The 22,337-nt window shown below is 56.2% G+C and overlaps 1 protein-coding gene across 1 annotated transcript in view; it reads right to left on the bottom strand.

The window, feature by feature from the left end:
- SLC6A6 (solute carrier family 6 member 6) overlaps nucleotides 1-21,789 on the bottom strand; it is an 81,206-nt gene extending 59,417 nt beyond the window's left edge. The window contains exon 1 of the mRNA XM_052653033.1: nucleotides 21,501-21,789. Within this exon, the coding sequence (XP_052508993.1) occupies nucleotides 21,501-21,789 (289 nt within the window). The remainder of the gene's footprint in view (nucleotides 1-21,500) is intronic.
- Between the last annotated feature and the right edge of the window lie 548 nt (nucleotides 21,790-22,337).

Here is a 22,337-nt window from a genome sequence, read left to right as displayed (position 1 = left end):
GAGGGGTCCCCACATGAGGCCCCATGGAGGGCGGGCCAGGCTGCCGTGGGGGCGGCCCCCTTCCTGAGGATGCAGACCCCGAGGGGCAGCGTGCTTTCAGCTCTCACAGAGAACACCCCGCTCACAGAGGGGGACCCCTCACACTTGGCCACCAGCTCTGAAACGGCAGAGCTGACGTCCGCCAGCAAAGCTCAGCACAGCTACCCCAGGGAGGTGATTCCAGACCCCCAGTCTTACAGGGCAGGCCCAGGGCCCAGAGAAGGGGAGGGACTTGTCTGAGGTTCCCAGCAAATGGGTAAATAAAGGAGGTGCTAGACGGGACTGCCCCTGGGGAGCCAGGCCGACCGGGCCCGGGGCTGGGAGGTGCCCATTTTGCTTTAGGAGCCTGGGTTTCTGGACTTGCTGTCTGCTGGCTGAGCACAGACTAACAGAAAACGGTATCTTCCACAAACTGCTCAGGTTTCACCGCGGTGAGAGGCTCTGGTGTCTGAAAGGCCCCCTCAGCTTCTGTGATCTTGCGATGTATAATTGGAAAGATAAAGTTGGTCTTCATCCCAGGTTCCAGCAGAGACTTCCTAAAACCCGAGGAATTTCCTAAGTGGTGAGAGCGATCAAGGTGTCTTTTGTTATGTTAATGAGGCGACTTCGGAGGCGGCTAAAGAAGGGGGCCTGGTTGCCAGGAGAACCCGCCTGTGATTAGAGGGCTGGAATTTTCAGTCCCGCGACCCCCCAGCCCTGGGGAGGGGGGAGGGGCTAGAGGTGGAATCAATCACGCTTAGGTGATGAAGCCTCCAGAAAATCCCAAAAGGACAGGGTTTGGGGAGCTTCTGGTTGGTGAACACAGGGAGATTTGGGGACACAGAAAGGGCACGGAGAGGGCATGGAAGCCCTGCGCTTTCCCCACGCCTTGCCTGTGGGTCTCTCTCATCTGCTTCCTGTGTTACACCTTCAGTCTGAAAACGGTGATTCTCTGAGGTCGCTGAGCTGTTGGAGCCAATTAACCCAACTCAAGGAGGGGGTCGTAGGAGCCTTGGAGTCCTAGCCATTCAGGCTGAAGGGTGTGTGTTTTGGTGGGGGGGGCGTCTGGTGGGACTGAGCCCTTCCCTGGGCAATCTGAGCGTCTACCACGGGAGTTTGAGCCAAGTCCAAGAGACAGTGAAGGACAGGGGCGCCTGGCGTGCTGCAGTCCATGGGGCCACAAAGAGTCGGACACGACTGAGCGACCGGAGCAGCGTCAGTACTGACTCACGCTGCGGGATGCTCAGCAGGCGTTGAACTGCTTGGTGCTGCTGGGGGAAGAACCGCACATGTTAAAGGAATCAGCTCTCTCCTGGAAGAAATCCCAGTGTGATCCCTGGTGGGGCTCAGAGCTGAGACGGGAAGATGCATCCAAGGAATCTCCTCTCAGCCTGAGACCCCGAGGTCCGGGGGCTTCCCAGCAGCTCTGACTTCGACTAGAAGCCGAAGCCGTGGCTCACCCCAGGCTCTGTCCCGAAATGCGCTGACCGCAAGCGGGCCACCGCCGCCTTCAGCCCCACGTCTTCTCCCCTGCTGCATGGGGACAGTAAGAACTACGCGGTATGACAACGCAAGTATTACAGGTGGGAGGCCTTTCTGAGAACTGCAAAAGGCTGCACACACGACTGTCCATGTGCTCAGCCTGCCCTGATGTATCAACAATAGTAGTCGCAAGAGGAGGACCAGTTACAGTAAGTGCCACTTGCAGTCACTGCCCTGCGTGGGCTGCGGTGCTGAGAACTTTCCCGGTTTTTCTCCCCTGATCCTCCCAACAACCGGAGAAGGGAGATTCTATATCACCTCTATGTTGACTGAAGACCCTGGGGCCCAGAGAGGTTAAACGACAGGCCCTGGGTCACACAGCAAGGCAGAGGCCAAAAGACATTTACAAGGGCTCCGGCGATTCAGAATCCGTCTTGCGATACAGTGGATATGCGTTAGATCCCTGGTCCAGGAAAATTCCATACGCTGTGGAGCACCTGAGCCTGACCGCCATGACTAAGACCCGTGCAGCCAAGTAAATACAACAAATATTTTAAAATACAAGTGTGCTGTATGTGCTAAGTCGCTTCAGTCACGCCCAACTCTTTGCCACCTTATGGATGGTAGCCTGCCAGGCTCCTCTGTCCATGGGATTCTCCAGGCAAGAATACTGGAATAGGTTGCTGTGCCCTCCTCCAGGGCATCTTCCCAACCCAGAGACTGAACCCACGTTTCTTACGTCTCCTAGCATTGGCAGGCGGGTTCTTTACCACTAGTTCAGTTCAGTTCAGTCGCTCAGTCATGTCCGATTCCTTGTGACCCATGGACTGCAGCACGCCAGGCCTCCCTGTCCATCACCAACTGCCAGAGTCTACTCAAACTCATGTCTGTTGAGTCGGTGATGCCATCCAACCATCTCCTCCTCTGTCGTCCCCTTCTCCCGCCTTCAATCTTTTCCAGCATCAGGGTCTTTTCCAATGAGTCAGTTCTTTGCATCAGGTGACCAAAGTACCGGAGTTTCAGCTTCAACACCAGTCCTTCCAATGAACATTCAGGACTGATCTCCTTTAGGATGGACTGGTTGGATTTCCTTACCACAGTGCCATCTCATATATATGAAGACATTTACACTCAGACTCGCTGTGAGAATAGGTCTTAAACCTATCTCTCCTCTCTCTAAAGAGTGTATTTATCAGCCTTGGAGGAGGAGGTCTAGGATTCACAGCGTTTTTGTTTCCTGAGTTCTTATGTTCTGCCCCGAAAAAGGAAGCTGGTAGACTGGGAGCAGCGCCTCTGGGATGAAAGTGAGAGCGGAAGTGAAAGTCACTCAGTCGTGTCCGACTCTTCGGGACCCCATGGACTACACAGTCCGTGGGATTCTCCAGGCCAGGATACTGGAGTGGGGAGCCATAAACTTCTCCAGGGGAGATTTCCAACCAGGCGTCAAACCCAGGTCTCCTACATTGCAGGCAGATTCTTTACTAGCTGAGCCAGCAGGGAAGCCCAAGAATACTGGAGTAGGCAGCCAATCCCATCTCCAGGGGATCTTCCTGACCCAGGAATCAAACCGGGGTCTCCTGCATTGCAGGCGGATTCTTTACCAGCTGAGCTACCAGGGAAGCCCCCTCCTCTGGGATGAACTGGTCTAAATCTTCTGTCCCCTAAGACCCTGAAGGTACATTCCCCAGGGACGTGCCACCTCTCAAGGACTGCGGTTGTCACTGATGACAGTAGGGTAGTTTCTGGCGAGTCAATAATTTGGCATCAAGTGCCAGCATCTTAAAAATGCACAGCCCCTTCAGGCTAGACATTCCAATTTCCTGACCAGACCAACGTGCAAAATGTCTGCTGCCTACAGTCTTGCGAGATGAAAAGTTCTGGAGACTGCCGACAGTGTGAACAGACTTAACACGACTGAAATGTCGGCTTAAAGCGGTTAGGGCTGCAGACTTTACGTTAAGTGTATTTTACCACAATTAAAAATAGAAGAACAAAAAAAAGGTGTTCACAGCAGAGCAGTTTTCAAGAAAGAAACTGCACATGGCCTGTCTCTCCTCACTAGGGGGTTACTTAAAGAAATGATAGGTTACCCAAACAAATGAAAACAAACCAGAACAGGGGGTGTGCAAACTGCACCCCTCCTGCCCCCGCCAGATTCAGCACCGCTTTTGTAAATAAAGTTTTATTGGCACAGAGCTCCACCCACCCTTTGCCTGTTGTGTCGGCTGGGTTCTAGCTGCAAGAGCAGAGGCGGGAGCACACGATCCCCAAGCCCACAGCACATCCTGGCCAACCCTTTAAGAAGTTTGCCAACCCTGGAGATAGAAGATCCAAGACCCCAAAAGACTCCTAGAAATAGTGTGCAGGGGGCAGTGGGTGTGTCGTGGGAGACACTGGCTCCTAAAGAGCCACGTTAAGAGCTCGGTTTGGAAAATTTTAAATAAGGTACATTACCCACATGCTGATAAACGCACCGTTAGGTCGGTTATCTCTGGATGGCAGTACTAGAGATGGACTTGATTTTCTTCTTACGAGTTTTCTGTGCTCTCTGAGCTTCTGTATGAAAAGCATATAACGTCTCAACACCAGAAGAAATCATTAAGTGACGGAGTGGCGGTGTTAACTAAATGCTACGGTGACGCTCATGGGGCAAAAGCAGCAGACACAATCAAGACGCTGTACACCTTAAAGTCACACTACTGTTGTATGTCAAAGGTATCTCAGTTTTTTAAAAGGCGTGCAACATAGTCAGGGCAGACGAGTAAGTTTCTGTCTAGGCCCTTCGAAGCAGCAAGTCCTTTGGCGGGTGATCGCCGGGTGCCTGTACTGACACCCCACCCCTGTCAGAGTTTACAAGCTGGGGCGGGGTGGGGTGGGGGTGGTTGAGGAGGCGCAGGTGGAGAAGGCCCACGGGAACTCTTACGATAAGCCCAAAGAGACTCCCCCTTCCTCAGATTCCGGGGCACCCAAGAGGGTGGATCTGATTTTCAGGTGACGGAGGCGGGGTGTTGTTCAGGGATCCCACCTGGGAGAGGAGATAAGAAATGCTTCTGGGTGCTGGCACCAACTCTGTTAGGAGCTCCAGCCTCCCGAACCCCCTGGGCTCAGTTGTGTCCGACTCAGGACTGGTCATTTCCCCTGATTCTCCACTGTCTCCTCCTCCCGGGCTCTCACTGCTCCATTTCACAGCTGGGCGGGGAAGAGGAAGCTTTGAGAGGCTTGGCCAGTGACTGCCCCCGAGGTCACACAGCTGGCCAGGGCTGGAGCTGGCATTTGAGCCCGGCCTGGCTGACTCTCCAGCTCCATGGACTTTCCACCACACGGGCTGCCCTCCGGGTCAGGAATACTACCTTTGGTGGGTTCATTAGTAACCCAGGGTCTGCTGATCAGCCGACAGACACACACACATCGATCACATCCTCGACTCTGTGGGGGCCTCTGAGTGATCATCGTCCCCTTTCTCAGGTGGGAACTGAAGTCCAGACACCCAGCGGGGCTGAGATGTCAGAGAAGGCAACTGTTCTGTAAAGACACCGCCCTCCAAACCCTGTTCCCTGCCAGTCTGGGGACCAGGGAGACCCAGCAGGAAGACGAAACCGGGAGGGCTGCTCAGAGGAGGCATCAGATAAGCCTCTCTTGTCAAATGGGCTCCCACCAAGTGTGGATGGATCAGCAAGCCTTGGAAGAGAGGAATACGTGGCCTGCCTCTGTGGATTGCCTCTAAGGGCCAAGCCCCTTGCACAAGAGTGTCTTTATCTGGAGCAGAATGCACATTCCAGCTTCAGGGCGGTAGGCACCTGGCTTCCAGGCTGCTCTGGGCTACTCATTAACCAGTGAGAGGCCTCAGGGGGGAAGGGCTGGACCAGAGTCTGCTTCAGCCTGGGGGAGCGGGCAGGGGAGGGCCCTGCTGGGTGGTGTGGGCACCAGTCAGATTGACCAGGGCTCACGTCCTGTGTGACCTGGGGGTGAAGGGGCAGTCGGACCACCGCTCTGAGCCTCAGTTTCCCCATCTGTGGGGTGGAGCACCACCACGGCACGCACGGTTACTGTGAGGGCCGCGGGCATCTGCGGTGCCAGCGGAGTCTGACACAGAGATGGCACGCAGCGCTTGGTGGTTGTCCCTACGCAAGGTAGCACCGTGCCCGTCACAGGGCCACCGCGGGAGAAAACCCACTGTCATTCAAACCCTCGGAGGCACAGCGAACGTTGCTAAAGAGTTCCGTAAATGTTCGAGATGATTCCTCTTTCTGTTTATGACAGTGATGAGTCCGGAGGCTGACCCAGAGCGGGGGCAGCTCCGTGCCACTTGGCAGCTGGTCAGGGAGGTGTCCGGAGCCGCCAGGGATGTGCCAGCCTGGCTCTCTGCACCTGAAGTCAAACCACGAAGGACAGGTCTTGGGTGGGGCCAGGGCCCGTGGCTGCCGGTGGTAAGAGACCCAGGGCTGGGGGCTTGATGGCGGGGTGCAATCGGATACACCAAGGGTCTTCGGGCGTTTCTCCCAGTCCTGGCTTCCCAGGTGACCCCAGTCAACCAAACCCAGCCCTGGGGAGCTCGATGCACAGGAGAAATTTCTGCCTAGGAAGCCAGGTTTTCAAATTCCAAATGAAGATGTACTAGTGGGTCATGAAATCAACCGAGGGGGTCAGGGTGATGGTTGTTAAGAAGGCGAACAGGACAGAAGAGAGTCCTGCAGACGGGGAGGCTGCGCGTATCACTTTGTGAAACTGGTTTCAGTCTCACGCGTGTGTAAGTACTCGCCGCATCCTGTCAAGAAGCGTGCTTCTTACTGAATGTCACGACTCAAAGACTTCTTTGAAAAACCCTAGGGGCTTCCCTGGTGGCTTAGATGGTAAAGAATCTGCCTGCAGTGTGGGAGACCTGGGTTCGATCTCTGGGTCGGGAAGATCCCCTGGGGAAGGGCATGGCAACCCACCCCAGTATTCTTGCCTGGAGAATCCCATGCACAGAGGAGGCTGGCAGGGTCCAATCTGTGGGGTCACAACAAGCTGGACACACACACACACACAGTGAGGATGTTTAAATCAAGGCTTAGAAGGCAGCTGCAGAAAAGTGGCTTCAGTCAGGTTCCTGCCCCCATCAAACCCTTTTAACAAACACATTAAAAGCACTACTAAAGTCAGTCAGAAAGAGAAAGACAAATATCGTACATTAATGTGCACATTGGAATCTAGAAAGATGGTACTGAGGAACGTTTTGCAGGGCAGCAAGGGAGATGAAGACGTAGAAAACAGGCTTGCGGGCACAGCGGAGGAAGGAGAAAGAGTGAAAGTGAAAGTCGCTCAGTCGTGTCCGACTCTCTGTGACCCCATGGACTACACAGTCCATGGGATTCTCCAGTGCCGGGGGCCAGCGTGAGGAACTCCGCCCATGGCAAAGGTCATGAGGAAGGAGGCTTGGCATACGCAAAGGCGTGATCAAGCCTCAGGAACCCCCTGTTCCCGAGCATCTACCCCAAAACCAGTCTGTTTTATGCTCTCTCCTACACCTCTGACTTTACGGGGGGCTCTCCCCCATAACCGTTTCTCTTGGAGAAGGAGTAAACGTGCATCTCCAAGGCAACAAAAATTCCTGGGTGTGACAAGAGTGTTGCAGCTTACGGACTCCTCTGAAGGTTATCTAGCCCGCCTGTATAGGTTTGTCTGGCCACATGTGATTGTTTACAGCCTCCCAACCTGAGAGGCACGAGATGTTTTAGACTTACTAAAGGCAAATTCTTTTGGGGAGTTAGAAATTATTAGTATAATGGGTTGGTTAGGAATTATATTGGTGAAGGGTTTTTCATTTGTTGTGTCAATAATTGTTGCTAATCCCCTGCTCTGGGTGGGACAAGGATGTCTCAGGTCAAACCTCTCTGCTGACAGACTAGCTTGTGTGACAGGATTATCCATACTCCTGCCACTAGGCACATGATTGTTTACTACCTCTCAACCGTAAACAGCACAGAGAGTTTTGGAGTATTTTGAGTCTTAATTAGCATAGGGCTTTTTCTTCTTGTTGAGTCAATGATTGCCGCCAGGCCTCCATACCCTTAGGCACTTGGGAATATATTAATCAATGTATTTGGAATATAGCAAAGGAAATATAGTAGTTTTTGATGTTAGCAATACTAGACTTTTTGAGTTAATGGATTTTCTCTTTTGTAATAGATCACTGTGCTTTGTTATAAATCACTGTGTCCTTGCTATGTAAAAATGTAACTTTACCATATCTTCAGACTAAATAGATCTTAAGGGGAGCATTGGTGAAAGGATTTTCATTTGTTGGGCTGATGTTTGCTGCTAAATCTCCATGTTCCCTACACTTATAATGAATATAACTAGCATATAGGAAGAAATAAGTATTAACCTTTAAGCATATAGGAAGAAATAAGTATTAACCTTTAAGCATATAGGAAGAAATAAGTATTAACCTTTGAGACTAATCATGTTAACCTTGGGTTAAATAAATTCCTTTCTTGATTGTAACTCACTACACCCTCACCCCATAGGAATGTAACTTTATTTGGAGGGTGGTGCCTGGTTTAAGAAAAAACACCCTTGGAAGAAATAAGTTTTTTGGTTATCAGAAAGAAAGGATCATAAAATGTCAGCAGGTCTCACTCATGGCCAGAAGATGATGTAATATCCCTAAGACCTTTTTTTATACATTTATGTGAAGCACCTGATTTTGATAAAGGTCAGGTCTGCTGACCCCCGCGTGACTCTGTATTCATCCCTATGTGTAACAAAAGGTATATAAGCAAACCCAAAAATAAAGAAATCGGATCAGTTTCCGGAAAGACTGATTCCCCCATGTCGCTTCTTTCTTGCTCCCGTTTTTCTGGCTGAATTCCCATCTGGAGCATGGATGCTATTGCACGTAATCCAAGTTATTCAGCCTCTTTTTCTCCACTAATCTTCCTACTGCACTATCCATTTCCAATCTCTCTATATCTGTGATTAAATATGTAATTTTCCAAAGACGCCGACTCCGTCCCCACCTTCGAATCACCCTGGATCCACCGGGGCTGGACCCCGGCACTCCAGGAATTCTCTGGGCCTTCTCCAGGCCAGAGTACCGGAGTGAGTAGCCTTTCCTTTCTCCAGGGGATATTCCCAACCCAGGGATCGAACCCAGGTCTCCCGCATTGCAGGCAGACTCTTTACCAGCTGAGCCACAGGGGAAGCCCAGGGGAAGGGGAGGGTAGGACAAATTAAGAGAATAGCATGGAAAGATGCACCTCACCACATGCAAAATAAACGGCCAGTGGGACGCCCTGTGTGACACACGGTGCTCAAGCCAGTGCTGTGCGACAGGTAGGGGCGGGGTGCTCTAAGAGGGGTGGGGTGGGGGTGGAACGGGAGGCTGACTCCGGAGGGACCGGACATAGGTATACCTGTGGTTGACTCATGCTGGTATACGGCAAAGGCCAACGCAACACCATAAAGCAATTGTCCTCCAATAAAAAAAAAGAAATAATAAAAAAAGCCTATTGTGACCCTGAACTGGAGTGGAGGTGGGGGGGAGTTCTGTACACACTAGACAATTGGCAAAATGCAAAACGCTATTAACGTCGATTAGATAACAGAACCGTGTCAACGTGAGATGCTCCAGGGCTGATCGCTGAGGGCTTGCACCGAAAGTCCTTGCTCTCACGAAGGGCAGGTGGAAGGATTAGAGGGAAAACGCACCACCCAGAACTCCCCGCAGAGGCAACCCCAGTAAACGCAAACGCGGCTGTTTTCACGGCTCACGGTAAAGCCACGGAGCCCAGGACGAAACTGCTCCCAGTGGGAAGATGCAATGGAAGGACATACAGGGCTTCACTGTAACATTCTTGCAACTTCCCTGAAGGTTTTCCTTTTTTTTTAATAAAGAGAAAATGCAATGAAAAGATGCCTGGGACGGCAGCCCGATTTCTCGAGCATCCCATTAGCTGGGAGCCCCTTTCACACGCGCCTGACCCTGAACCTCAGCATCGACCCCGCGAGGGCCCCCTCCATGCCCGGTGCGGAGCCAGGCAGGGAGCCGGGCCAGGACTCTGGAATCAGCGTACAGCAGCTTTGCAGGGCCGTCTCCCTGCCACCAACGCACACTGGTGGCCAAGCTGGGCCGTGGACCCGCCATCCCCAGCTGACCTGCGGACAGGGTCCTGGCACTTCGATCTGGAATCTTGCAATCCACCCCCCCGCCACCCCCACAGGTCCCTGCCACCCATGGCAAGACACCGCGACCGCGGGGAGGTCAGACGCCACTTACGTTTTGGAGGCTTCTCACAAAGCTCTGTTGCTCTGGACCTGTGGCGAGGAGAGGCAGCAGAGAAGGGAAGAAGAGGTCTAGTCAGGCTGTGAGGCACGCAGGACCCTGGGGTCTGTTCCCCGCGTGGCCACCCAGCCCGCAGCGCTGGGGGCAGCAACGCGGAGTCAGTTCCTTATTGAGTGTCTACCATGCCAGGCACTGCTCTAGGCCCTGGGAACCCGTCCACATCCGGGGGGCACTTGGTGCTTCCACACACACACACACACACACACGAGTGCACACACACACATACCACATGTTCACACACAGGCGCACGCTCATACACCCCTCGCCCGGGTGCAGGGTCCCTAAAATAGTCAGGGGCGGGAAGCAGAGCTGGGAGGAGCCGTCAAGAGAGGGAAAGGCTCTTCTTGCTGTCTGAGAAGGGGTAAGCGACCCCCACCCCCAGCTCGAACCCCAAAACCTGCGCTCCCACGAGCTGCCCCCCCGGCTCAGCCATGCGCCCAGGGCTGTGAGTGACTGTCTAGATGAAGAATGTATTAATAACACTCATCCTCTGGTTAGAGGATAAGCTTCAGTGCTCCAGGGACACCTGTTGAACTGGGCTGAGTCAAGTGGTCCCCAGATGTGACTGACCCTCAACACTTTTTTTTTTTTTTAAATAGACCCCTTCGGTTCTTTGGGACTCGCTTTGAGAAACAAGGCAAGTGGGGGTGGATCACGTCTGCCTCTCATTTCACCAGCAGAGCTGTGCTGGAAGGCTCTCCAGGTTTCCTGGATTAAAAAAATGCAGAAAACCAGGAAGTGCTTCCTTATCAAGGAAGGCCTCACACTTCGATGAGCAGTAAAATGGATTAGTGGGGGCGGTCGGGGTGGGGAGGGGTTGTTAGAGCAGAGAGGCCTCCAGGACTCGGCACTTACTTCCTCTTTGTACCTGCAGCCCTGCCCGTAGGGCCTCTTCCCCAGACTCAGAGCTGGGTTCCAGCAGTCCACGGGGCCCCCGTCCCCACAGGCTCACACGGGCCCCTGCTGTGTCCCGGGCACTGGGCGTAGGAAGGCCGAGTCAGTTATTTATCGAGCATCGACTACATGGGAGGCACTGTTGGAGGCCCTGGGAGCCCGGCAGTGAATAAGAAAGCTGAGGGCCTCGCTCTCTTGGAGCCTGGAATCCCATGGCGAAGGCGGACAAGGATGCCATCGAGGCTTCCTTCTCCGGGTGGACACGTGGCTCTGTGAACTCTGGGTGGATTAGTAATGTCTGCAGCGGGTGCGGGCGGTGGAAACGGCACGGCTGTTATCCAGGACCATGCCCAGGGAAGAGACGCAAAGGGGGCGAGGAAGGTAGCATGTTCAGTGTACAATTACAGGTGCAATGCTCAAGGAACCAGACACAGAGGAGGATAACTGGGTCCAAAGTGAGACCTTAGCAGGTCAGCCCAGCTCGGAAAAGAGGAAAAATGGCACCAAGCCCCTTTGCATCAAGCTAGTGTGCAGGCACCTGGACCCCTTTCTCTGGGTCTGTCTGTTCCCTGCATCTGTTCTCCCTGGAGACCACCCCACCCCGCTCCTCTCAGCCCCCGGGGTTCTGGGTGGGCTAAGCCCACCTCCTACTTCCAGAGGGGGCATGCAAGCTGGACTGAGCCCATCAGAGGGCTGGCATGACTGACTCCAGGACAGGCACAGGACCAAGACTGGACGCTGAGAAGGACGACAGCGGCTTGTGCGGAAAACCCTGGGAAAAAAGGAAAGCTCTCTCTAGGCTGAGGTGGCTCTGCCGGGGGTGGGGGTGGGCAACACACTGTGCAGCTGGGGGCACCCCAGGGAGAGTGGGGCCACCAGAGGGGCGACACGGAGCACAGAGAAAAACGAGAAAGAAACGGGGCCCCGTGACCTCTCTCAGCACCTCGATCCAGCCACACCTGAAGTGTGACTCTGGGCTCTTCCCTTAAAGGAGTCAGAATATGTGTGAACTGATTTCTACCACTTGCCGCCCTAGGATCCCAGACTCCATCTGCCTTGAAACTGCAGTGTGAGTTTATACATATCCCTTTCTCTCTCTGACACCCGGGCCATCAGAAAAGGGACCCACAGAGGAAATGATGTCTGAGGTCCCCTGGCAGCCTTGGTACTCTAGCCAGTTGCAAAGGTTAGGACTGACCCTCCCCGACCCCCGGGTACTTGGCTGGAGACAGAGAAATCAGCCCTTCTCCCAAGTGAAGCCTGGAGGGTTTGTTAAAACCCAGAGGACTGGGCACTCCCGCCAGGTTCTGAGTCAGCAGGGCTGGGGTGGAGATGCTCGGGGCAGGGTCCCAGGTTCTGCATTCTAACAGGCTCCCCTCGAAGTTCAGATTGCTCCTGCCAGTGACCACATTTCGAGGACCCAGACCTTAAATCTATTCCACTCTTCCCAGTTGCTTGGAGCAGGTGCCCAGTGCAAAAGTGAAGGCCCAGCCAGGCAGGAGACCATAACCCTTCAGTCCCCAAAGCAGACCCCCAGTTAAGGAAAAGCGCCCTTGCGATTGCAAGGAGAGGCCAGCCTTTAAACGACTGATGCACCGGGTCTCAGCTTTGGCCTGTCCCACTGCTGACCCTTCTAGTCAGCTCTCCACCCTGGGATTTATCTAAACAACGAGGAGGCAGAAAATGCCACCTGGTGCCTCCCTGGGCTCCAGGCAGGCCCCACGCTGGTCTGCCAGGAGCTGTGAGCACCCCGTCTCCGGCTTCTCCCCCGACCAGGCCACATGCCAGCACCCCATACCGTGCAGCCTGGCTGGCCCTGGCTCTCCCTGACTTACATCCGACTTGGCTGCCTTGAAAAGCCTCCTGTGGCTTTTGGACCAGGGACACTGTTCATCAGAACACGGCTTCCCCGCTAACCGCCTTTCCAAGGTGGCACTGGCCCAGAGGGCCTGGCCTGGCTCACAGCTCCCAGCTCCCAGCTTCGGGACCTCAGGCAAGTTACCTGCGCTCTCTGGGGCCTGCGCTTTCCATGTGCAAAGGGGAAGGAAGCTGCCTCTGGTGATTAGGGAGACAGATTCTCATAAGGCCCAGGGCCTGGCTTGAGGAGCGTGCCCACCCCACCCACCCCAGATCAGCAGCCTCACCAGCACCTGGGAGCTGGTGAGGAATGCAGATTCTCAGGCCCCACCTTTGTCCTCCTGCCGGGAAAGGGGCGTTCTAACAAGATCCCAAGTGAAGCCTCCGCCTTCCGGGTCTGAGCGCTGGCACAGGGCTCAGCTACCACCCCCGGTCGTTGGAACATCCCAGGGCAGAGATGACAACCCCCAGAGGCCTGGGGGATGGCAGGCAGGGGTCAGAGGTCATGAAAGGGTAAGCGAGGGGAGAAAAATCCTCCGGGTTCTCCCAGCCTCCCAACGAATGACAAGCCCCTGGATGGCTCAGGAGAGGGGAGGGGACCTGAGGCTTAGCAAGTGGACCACTAGCCTTAACTCATGGTTCAACCTAGGTAATAACACAGCAACAGCATCCCAGGTCTCAGCTTTGGGGCTTTCAGCAGAGACTGGCTGTCTGGTCCTCTCTGCAGAAGGTTGAATGTTTTACATTTAAGGAGGTGGATCAGACTCAGTCAGAGCAGAAGTTGGCAGGGAGGCTGCCCTGAGAGGTGCCCGCTGCAGCCAGGCCCAACCCTGCCCCCAGGACCCATGGAATGGTGCCCAGGTGGAAGTGGGCGGGTGGGTGGGGGTGGCTGGATTCCTCCAGTTCCAGCCTTGAAACACCCCCTCAAAAGCACTAAGGGGCCCCTGAAAGGGCTGGGGGTTCCTCTACCCTTTGCCGCCCCGCCAGCCCTGCTGAAGGAATCCAGCAGGAAGGCTCCCACCTGCCTGGGACCCACCAGCAGCTGGATTACACCTAGGAAGGGGCGGTGGGCTGGGCAGGCTTCAGAGTCCCAGGGGTGTGCTGGGTGAGACGGAGGGGCTCTTCAGAGAAACTGAGCTGCCAGCGGTAATAAAAACATATCCACCTTGAAAAAATACTGGCTCGATTTTATAAAACCGAGTGAACAACTTAAAATACACAGGCAGCCTGGAGCTGCCCCTTGGAGACCATCTTGCAGTGACTTGTACCCTTTTCTTCAGGCCTGGGATGCAATCTTTGCAAACTCACAACTTCCATTGATGAGAAGTGGAAGCAGCAACAAATTCTGCTCAGTCCCCAGTGACAGAGGCTGGAAGACAGGGCTTTTTTTTTTTTTTTAAAGATTCATTCTGACCTATACTTTTCTACCAAGAATACTGAGGGTTGATTTCCTTTTGGCTTGACTGGTGTGATCTCCTCGCTGTCCAACAGACTCTCAAGACTGATGGTGAAAGCTGAAGCTCCAATACTTTGGCCCCCTGATGTGAAGAGCCGACTCGTTGGAAAAGACCCTGATGCTGGGAAAGATTGAAGGCAGGAGGAGAAGGGGACGACAGAGGATGAGATGGTTGGATGGCATCACTGACTCAGTGGACGTGAATTTGAGCAAGCTCCCGGAGACAGTGAAGGACAGGGAAGCCTGGTGGGCTGCAGTCCATAGGATTGCAAAGAGTCAGTCACGACTTAGCAACTGAACAACAACATACTCTTCTACCAATGATGGAATAAAACCCCACTTTCTTCCCCCAAGGAAGAGTTTTTCATTAAAGACCTGTTGCGACAGCTCTGAACAGAGCATCTCTGAACTCTAGGCCCCAGATCAGGTGGCCCCTTGCAGAGCGAGGGCTTGGACATCCTGAAAACCGATGGGACCACAGCTGAATCCTTATAGGGGGCCCCACAGGACCACCACCCCTGTGCTGATGATGTGTGCTCCCCAACAGAGAGAAAAAAGGGTCCTTCCCAGCTTCACTCAGCAGGCATTTCCTTTGGAAGTGACGCTTCCTTACAGGTTAGAATCAGAGATGGGAAGGGCTTGCCTAGGTCACATAGCAAGCCAGTGGCCAAGGGCTCTCAAACCCTGATGCTGTGGTGCCCTTTAACACGTCCTTTAACTCTTGTGGTCAGCCCCATGAGGGCTCGAGCTGGTCTGCCCTGTCCACCTGCCACCTGCCTGGGGCCCAGGACAGGGTCTGGAACTAACATTTGTTGGAGGGATGTATGGAGATGGGTGGATGTAATTTCCAAGCCTGGACCCACTCAGACGGTCAAACTGCAGGCTCTTATTTCAGGACAAAGGGACTCAGGCAGCAGTTATCTGTGTGCTGGGCACCGATGGCCGCTGCAGCCTGTCATGACCTCGGTCAGGTGACTGGATAAAAGGCAAGACCTCGCAGGTCTGGGTTCCAGGCAGAGAAGAGGTCCTCTGGGGCTCAGAGGAAGGCGAGATTAAGCCCACCTGGAGGCGGATCATCTTTTGGGGGGGCTTATGATGTGCCAGCATCATTAAGGGGCTGCAAGAAGCCTTCATGGAGCAGGTGGCCTCAAAGCTGGCCCTGGGGGAGTGGGACTTAGGAGGGAAGGAAGGAAGGAAGGGCCTTTTGGGTCGAGGTATGGGGTGGGCTGAGAGCCCAAGGCTGGGCCTAGGAGCAGAAACCAGCCGGATCACGCGGGGCGCTGAGATACGGGAGCAGGTGAGAACACGTGCTGGATGGGAGCCAGATCAGGTGAGGCCCTGAATGCCAGGCTGGGGAGTTTGGACCTGATTTCACGAAGCACTAGAGAGCCCCTGCCGGCCTGGGAGCCGGACAGCGATGAGCTGGTGAGAGCTGACACCCCCACTCCCCAGCCCCCTCTTTCCTGGCAACCCCACAGATGAAAGTGAAGCCCAGGAGGCATTATCTGGGTGAGCAGGCTGCGGTCTTGGGCTGGGGTGGCGTTCACCCCGAGAGGAGTCACCAGGTGCCATCGGGTAACAGAACGGCTGTTCTGAAGATCAAGGCCTGAGTCCACCACCAGGCATGAGCGGCCCTGGGTCTCCAAGTGCCGACTGGCCGTGGGGCGGAAGGGCAGAGCCTTCAGGACCGCCCCCTTCCTGAGCCCTGCCCCAAAGGAGCATGACTCGGCTGAAACCCAAGGCCAGCCGCACTCTGCACCCCCAGCAGGCAGCAGCACCCTGGTGGCGTTAAGGACTTTCTGCGGGGACGCCGCTGCAGCTCTTCCATCCTGTACGGAGGGGAGAGTGGTGGGAAGGGGAAGACGCGCAGAATGTCCCCACCAGGGAGCCCACAGAGACGTCGTCCCAGCCTCCGCTCAGGGAGGGTAGGCTGAGGGCCAAGCTGGTGAGGGAGCAGGCAGAACCACAAGTGTGTGAACAAGGGCCTCTTGCCGATGGAGGCTCCCTTCAGACCTCAGTCTCCCCATCCATTAAATGGGTGGGGGGGGGGGTCCGCTTAACTCCCTGACCCCAAAGTCCCCACACCCCCAGCCACCTTCCCTAGCGTTCCTAGCCCCTGGAGTAACGCCCTGCGATTGTTCATTAACTCCTTTCTGATACAGATCTTCTTTCCCTAGACTGGGAGCACCTTCAGCCCAGGGGCTGGTCTATGTACCATCCCTCCCTCCGGCTTTTCTCCTAGGCCGGACGCCTTGAAGACGCGCAGTAAAAAAAAGCCCGTGCAGTGGAAGGAGGGGCAGAGACGCTGGTTGTCCTTCCAGGTCCCAGCTGTGTGACAGGCGAGAAGGCTCTTTTCTGAGGGTGGACGAAGTTTTCCAGAAGATGGAGGTGAGAAGCCCCGAGTCGGGCACAGGGTTTAAATGCAGGAAGGGATTTAAGACCCATCGGGGCTGAATAAGCATCGGTTCCGGCCCTCGGCGGCTTCTCTGCCCACTTTCAGGGAAGTTCAAAGCCGTCGGGTGGGGGCATTTCATTCATTGAGTGGAGGCACTCGGGGTGAATAAGACAGGCCAGGCTCAGTCAATGACTCCCAGGGGCAGGCTAGCTGTTCAGAATGGCCAGGAGGCCCGCATGTTCGGACGAGCGTCGGCTCCACAGCGGTCTGCTCTTTGAATAGAGAAAACGGCAGAACCGAGAACGGGATGATGGCCTTGTCATTAACGACAAAACAAAACTGCAGCTAGCTCGCCAGACAGGTCCTGACGAACCCTGGGTCCAAGGGGAAAGCAGAACTGAAACGAACACTGATCTAAAATGGGATTAGAAGGAATACACGTCCATCTAGATATCTGAGGCGTACAGCCAAAGCTGCATGCAGAGGGCAACGTGTACTCTTAAAGGCCTCACTGTTATTCTACGAGGGGGTAGATGGCAGAGACGAGACAGAATGTCAGCCAGACGCACAGACTGAAGCCTAGACTGCACTTCTTAAAAAAGGACCTTTAAGGACCACTTTTACTTCGTACAGTGTTGCGTTGCTTGAGTTCTACTGTTTCTGTAATTAAAAGCCCCTCTTGACAGTTTCTCATAAAGTTAACAAATATCTACCCTACGCCCCAGCCGTTCCACTCTTAGAGAAATGAAAATATATGCCCCCAAAGAGACTTGTACACAAGGGCTCATAAAAGCTTCATTCATAACCACCCTGGGCTGGAGACAAGCCAAATGTCCCTCCACAGGAGAGTGGACACAGCAAACCGAGGGGCGTCCCCGCAGCAGTCCACTCCTCAGCAGCACCACTGGCACCCTCGACAGCGCGGATGGACCTTAAATCATCCAGCGGAGAGGAGCCAGACACAGAAGGGTAGGTACCATATAAATCCACCCGGCTCTAGGCCTGGCAAACCTAACAGTGATGGAAATCAGAAACTGGTTGTCTCCGGGAGCGGGAGGGCACACGTCCACTTTCCAAGGGAGCTGCAAATGTTCTCCAGCTTGACCTGAATGGTGGCTACACAGGTGTAGCAATCTGACAAGACTCAACAAACCGTAACAGAATCTTTGCATTTCACTGAATGCAAATCATATCTCGATTTTAATAGATTTTTTTAAACAGCCACAGTTGAAAACTTGGAAACATACCGATGCCCAGGCTCCATCCCCTGGGGACTTGGGGCCTGGGAACCTGAATGTGTACCAAGTCCCTCAGGTTAATTCTGCTGCCAGACTCCGGTTAAGGTGACCCGCCCCCCCCTGCCTGCACACCCCTCCCCTTTGCTTGTGTTGGGCGATTTCTCATCTGCAAGTTGGTGTTTAGAGACAGAAGAGCAATTTCCATCCTCTCTGCCCTCTCCCTGCCTCCCCCAACCCCTGCCCCTCAGCCATGGTCTCCAAACGAAGCCTTGGAGCAGGTGAGGCGGGCAGGGACGCCCTGACCCATGCCTTGTCCAGGGCGGATGCCCTCCAGCCCAGGCGCCAGGGCTACCTGCTCTGAGGAGGTCAGAGGCACAGTTAATGGCCTGTGTACCTGTTAAACAGTGTGTCCGGGCCTTCACCCCGTGTTTACGACAAGAGCTCAAGGCAAGATTCGCTGGCACGGAAAATGCTTTTATGCCCTGACGAGCAGTAGCCTGGCCACCTTGGGTCCCGGACCTCTACCTGGTCCCCGAACTCCCCGTGAGGGTCTCCTGCCCCCTCAGGTTGACCCGGCTTCTACGCCGCTGCCCCTAAACCCGGCCTGATGCTCTCTCTATCCCCACTGCCCGTGTGCCCAGCGCTCCACCGCCTGGTTCCTACTCCTCTCTCCAGCTGGGTGCCCCGCGAGGCTTGTCTACTGCTTGCCCTGTGCCTCTGCGCCTGCTATGCCCCCCTGCCTGGAATGCCAGCCCGCCCTGTCCCTCTGCCAGCTCCGGCATCACCTCCTCTGAGAAGCTGGAACGTCTCCTGCCTACACCCTTGGCGTCTCACACCCAGTGAGAGCAGTCACGGGCGGCGGGGTCACCAAGGGCGGTCATCCTGCCAAGCTCCCTCTCTCTGGGCTGCGAGCTCTTTGAAGGCCAATATTCTACTCCAAATCCAGAGCCCAGTGAGAACAGACCAAAGAAATGAGGCACGTTTAAAAAAAAAGAAAAGAGCTCCCACTCACACTTGAAAGCACCCCTCCGCTCCCCGCCGGGAATTTCCGCACACAGGGCTCCTCCCCAGAGAACCTGTAAATTCACTTTGGCCGAGATAAGTTGGCCATCACGGAGGAGTGAGACATGACCCTGAAGACCTCACTGATGACCTTTGGCAGAGGTTGGGAGGCAGCCCACACCTGCCCGCTGACCCTGGGGTTCCAAGGCCAGCCTGGATTCCCACTCGGACCCCTCCCAGCTATAGCCTGGCTGCACCCCAGGTGTCCTCTGTCATTTATTTTCCAGCTCTTTCCTGTATACAGGAACGTGCTGAATGACTCGCGAGTGTCTTCTCATTTCGGGACCTTTGGAAAGGCCTTCAGATAAAGCCTGACAGGGTTCCGAATCCCTTGACAAGCTGACAGGTAGACAGTGAGCAAATGCCACCCTCAGAGCCTACACTGCCAGTGGGGAGGGGGGTGCTGGCAGTGGGGTAGGAGGGGCCCCCGGAGAGGCACAGAGGAGGGAGAATGAGTAACTAGGGGCAGAATTAAGCTGCAGAGGGGCCCACACACTCACCCTCCAACCCTGAGGACCTTTGTCCCTCATGTTCCCCAGGTGCTGGTCCAATTTCAACTCTGCAGTGACTAAAGCTCCACAGAGCCCAGACTCATGGCTGGCTGAGGGAATGCTTCTGAAGCCTGACCCTGGCGCTGTCCAATCGAGGCCAAGTCCTCTGGGAAGCCCTCAGTTTGCCCATCTGTAAAATGGGCGCCGCCCACTCACTGGGGCCTTCCAACTACACAGGTGGTGCCGGATCTCCTGAGGGTGAGATGGGCAGGACGGGGCGGGGCAGGGCAGGGCGCCCGAAGCTGCGCCACAGGTCGTCCAAGGGCAGCCCCAGAGGACAAGAGCCTGAGGTCGAGACTCGGCCCTTGCCACACACCACAGTGACCCAGGACCTCGTGACACCCTCTAATCGGCAGCTCCGAAGCCGAGCCCGGCTTTACAGCTTACCACAGGCTTATTCAGCCTCATCTCCCTCAATCCCCTCAAGGACGCCGTGAGGCCGGCTTGGCGTCCTTGCTGCCTGGACTGCAAAGCTGAGGTTCAGAGTGGACAGGGGAAATCACCCAAGGTCGTCTGCCAGCTAAGACAGAGGCGCAGTCCTTGGACTTGGCTCCCTGGGGACAAGCTCCTGCCTCTCATTCTCCAATTACCCCTTAACCAGTTTACTCCACCCATTTTACAGAGGAGGAAACTGAGGCCCCCCAAAAAGGCTGCCCAAGGTCAACAGGGGCAGGGGGTACTGCACCAGGCCCAAGACCTCTAGCCAGTTTCCCACTCCTACGCTACGGGGGGTTCTCCTCCAGGGCCCGCCAGTCACTCCACGCCATTCTGATGGAATTCCACCCCCACTGCACCCCCACAGCAGCCCGCTCGCTGTGTGCCCACCCCACACTCCCCGGATGCCCCCCTGGTCGAGAGGGAGGCAGCCGGTTGCTAAGCGCCCACCACCCGCTCGCTCTCATAAAAATAAGCTCCTTCTGGCTGGGAGTCTCTGGATGAGATTCCCCTCCTTTCCAGCCAAGAGAAAATTAAAACGAAATTAAAAAAAGATCTCCCCCATGACATTTATTTGAACGGCAGCAGTGCCAAAGCAGGGGCCGATTCTCCCAAGTCCAAGTGGAGCCACGTACCACTCAACCTCAGCCCCAAGACCCTCTGTTCAAGTGTCCGGGCAGTTACTGAGCTGATTTATTTCCCCAGGCAGGAAACGGGGGCCAGGGCTGCCTCCCAAGCCTCTGGGGCTGGTCCTGGGGGAGGCCAGGATCTGGCAAAGCCCAAGCAGTGACCAAAATAGCCCAGCCCAGCACACACCTCCCTCCGAGTGCCCGGGAGGGCAGCCCACAGGTTCCCCTCCCGTCCAGGACGAAGCCTCGGCCGCCAGCAGCCGGCGAAGGCCCCTGAGAGCCTCCCTCTGACTTCCCCAGGTGGGAGGGGGACCAGAGCCTCCAGCACAAAAGAGGAACCCCCAGCAGGAAGGGAGAGATCTCGAGAAGGATGTGTCCCGCTGGCCCCGCCGGCTGTCCCTGGGGGCCTCCATCCTGCCGCTCCAGGTGGCTGGACGTTGGCACTGCCACCTGCCCGCCGCACCCTCGGAGCCGCTCCACCCTGTCACCTCCACCTGCTTGGCCCTGCCCTGGAGAACCAGCACTGGGTGCTTGGTCCTCCAGGCACCCGGGGACACTCCCTCAGGTACAGTCGAGGACACGCGAGTGTTCGCAACGGGGAGCCAGAGACAGAAGCCCCACTTGGGGACACACACGTGCACAGCCAGGCACTCAGAGATACAGTCACACACACACACAGGTTCACACAGACGCACTCCAGGGGGCACAAGGGCAGCATCCCAAGACACGGCCGCACAGGTATCACAGACACACATACCCGAGCATTCACAGGCACTGCCCAGAGCACGGAACAGCAGACACACAGGGGGACACGCGAGTGCCCGGGGAAACAGCCACCCCTAGAAACACACAGACAGACACACACGGGGACACGGAGGTATCTGCAGACCCCCAGTGAGATGGAGACACCGGAGCGCGCGCGCGCACACACACACACACACACACACACACACACACACACCTGGCTCCTTGCTGAGACGCCCCAGCCCTTTCGCCGGGAAACAATAACAGCCCCGCTGGGGGACGGGGCGAAGGACCCTTCGTCCCGCCCTTGGTGGAACTGGGGGACCCCCGGGGGCGGGGAGGAGGTCGGGGCTGGCGGGGGACGCGGGGACTAGGCGGGGGCTCCGCGCGCCCGGCTCCGTCTCCCTCGGTACCTGGGGCGGCCACGGCGCTGCGCTCGGCCGCGCTCGCTTCCGCGCGCCGAGGGACTGCCCGCCGGCGCGATCTCTGGCCCGCGGGGTCCGCTCTTCCGGCTCCCTCTCGGCGGGGCCCGATCTCGGAGCTCGCGGTCCTCAGGGCTCGGCGCTGACTAGCGAGCCGGGCTGCGGCCAGGACCCGGAGCTCGGCGCTGGCGGCGGCGCGGAGGAAGCAGTAATTTATAAGCGGCTTCTTCCTGACCTCGCGTGTCTGTTGTCTGAGCAGGCAGCTCTCAGCATCACCCATCCTGCTGGGTGGAAAAATACCAGCTTGGCCGGGCCGGGGGCGGGCCCGGGGGCGGGCCCGGGGCGGGTCTGGGGCGCCGGCCACGCCCCCACGGGGGACACACGCGCGCTCTCACTCTCGCTCACACACACACACACACGCACAGGCGCACACCGCACACGCACGCGCGCTCGAGCTCGGACACAAAGAGCCCCGGGCTCGCCGAGCGCGCGCACACGGCCTCGTGCGGCGGGCGAGCGCTCAGTCCCTGCTCCCCGCAGTGGAGCGCGCCGCTCGAGGCACCTAGTTACCGCCTGACGCCGAGGAGGGCGAGGCGGGGGTGCGGGGTGCGGGTTGGGGGGCCAAGAAGGGGCGTCTTCAGCCCCCTCCACCGGTCTTCCGATGAGGAGCCGGAGAGCCCAACCCAGCGCGAAGCACCAAGCCCACAGCTAGCCCTCCACCTGGCTCAGGGGATGCGGCCAGGGCTTCCAGAGAGCGGTGGGGTCCAAACCACGCCTCTGCTTCCTCTCAGGTTCTCTGAGCCTCTGGATGCCCCCCACCCCCCCAGT

This window comes from Budorcas taxicolor, chromosome 1 (assembly GCF_023091745.1).
Source record: "Budorcas taxicolor isolate Tak-1 chromosome 1, Takin1.1, whole genome shotgun sequence".
Classification (NCBI taxonomy): domain Eukaryota; kingdom Metazoa; phylum Chordata; class Mammalia; order Artiodactyla; family Bovidae; genus Budorcas; species Budorcas taxicolor.
This window is presented reverse-complemented; position numbering and strand designations above follow the sequence as displayed.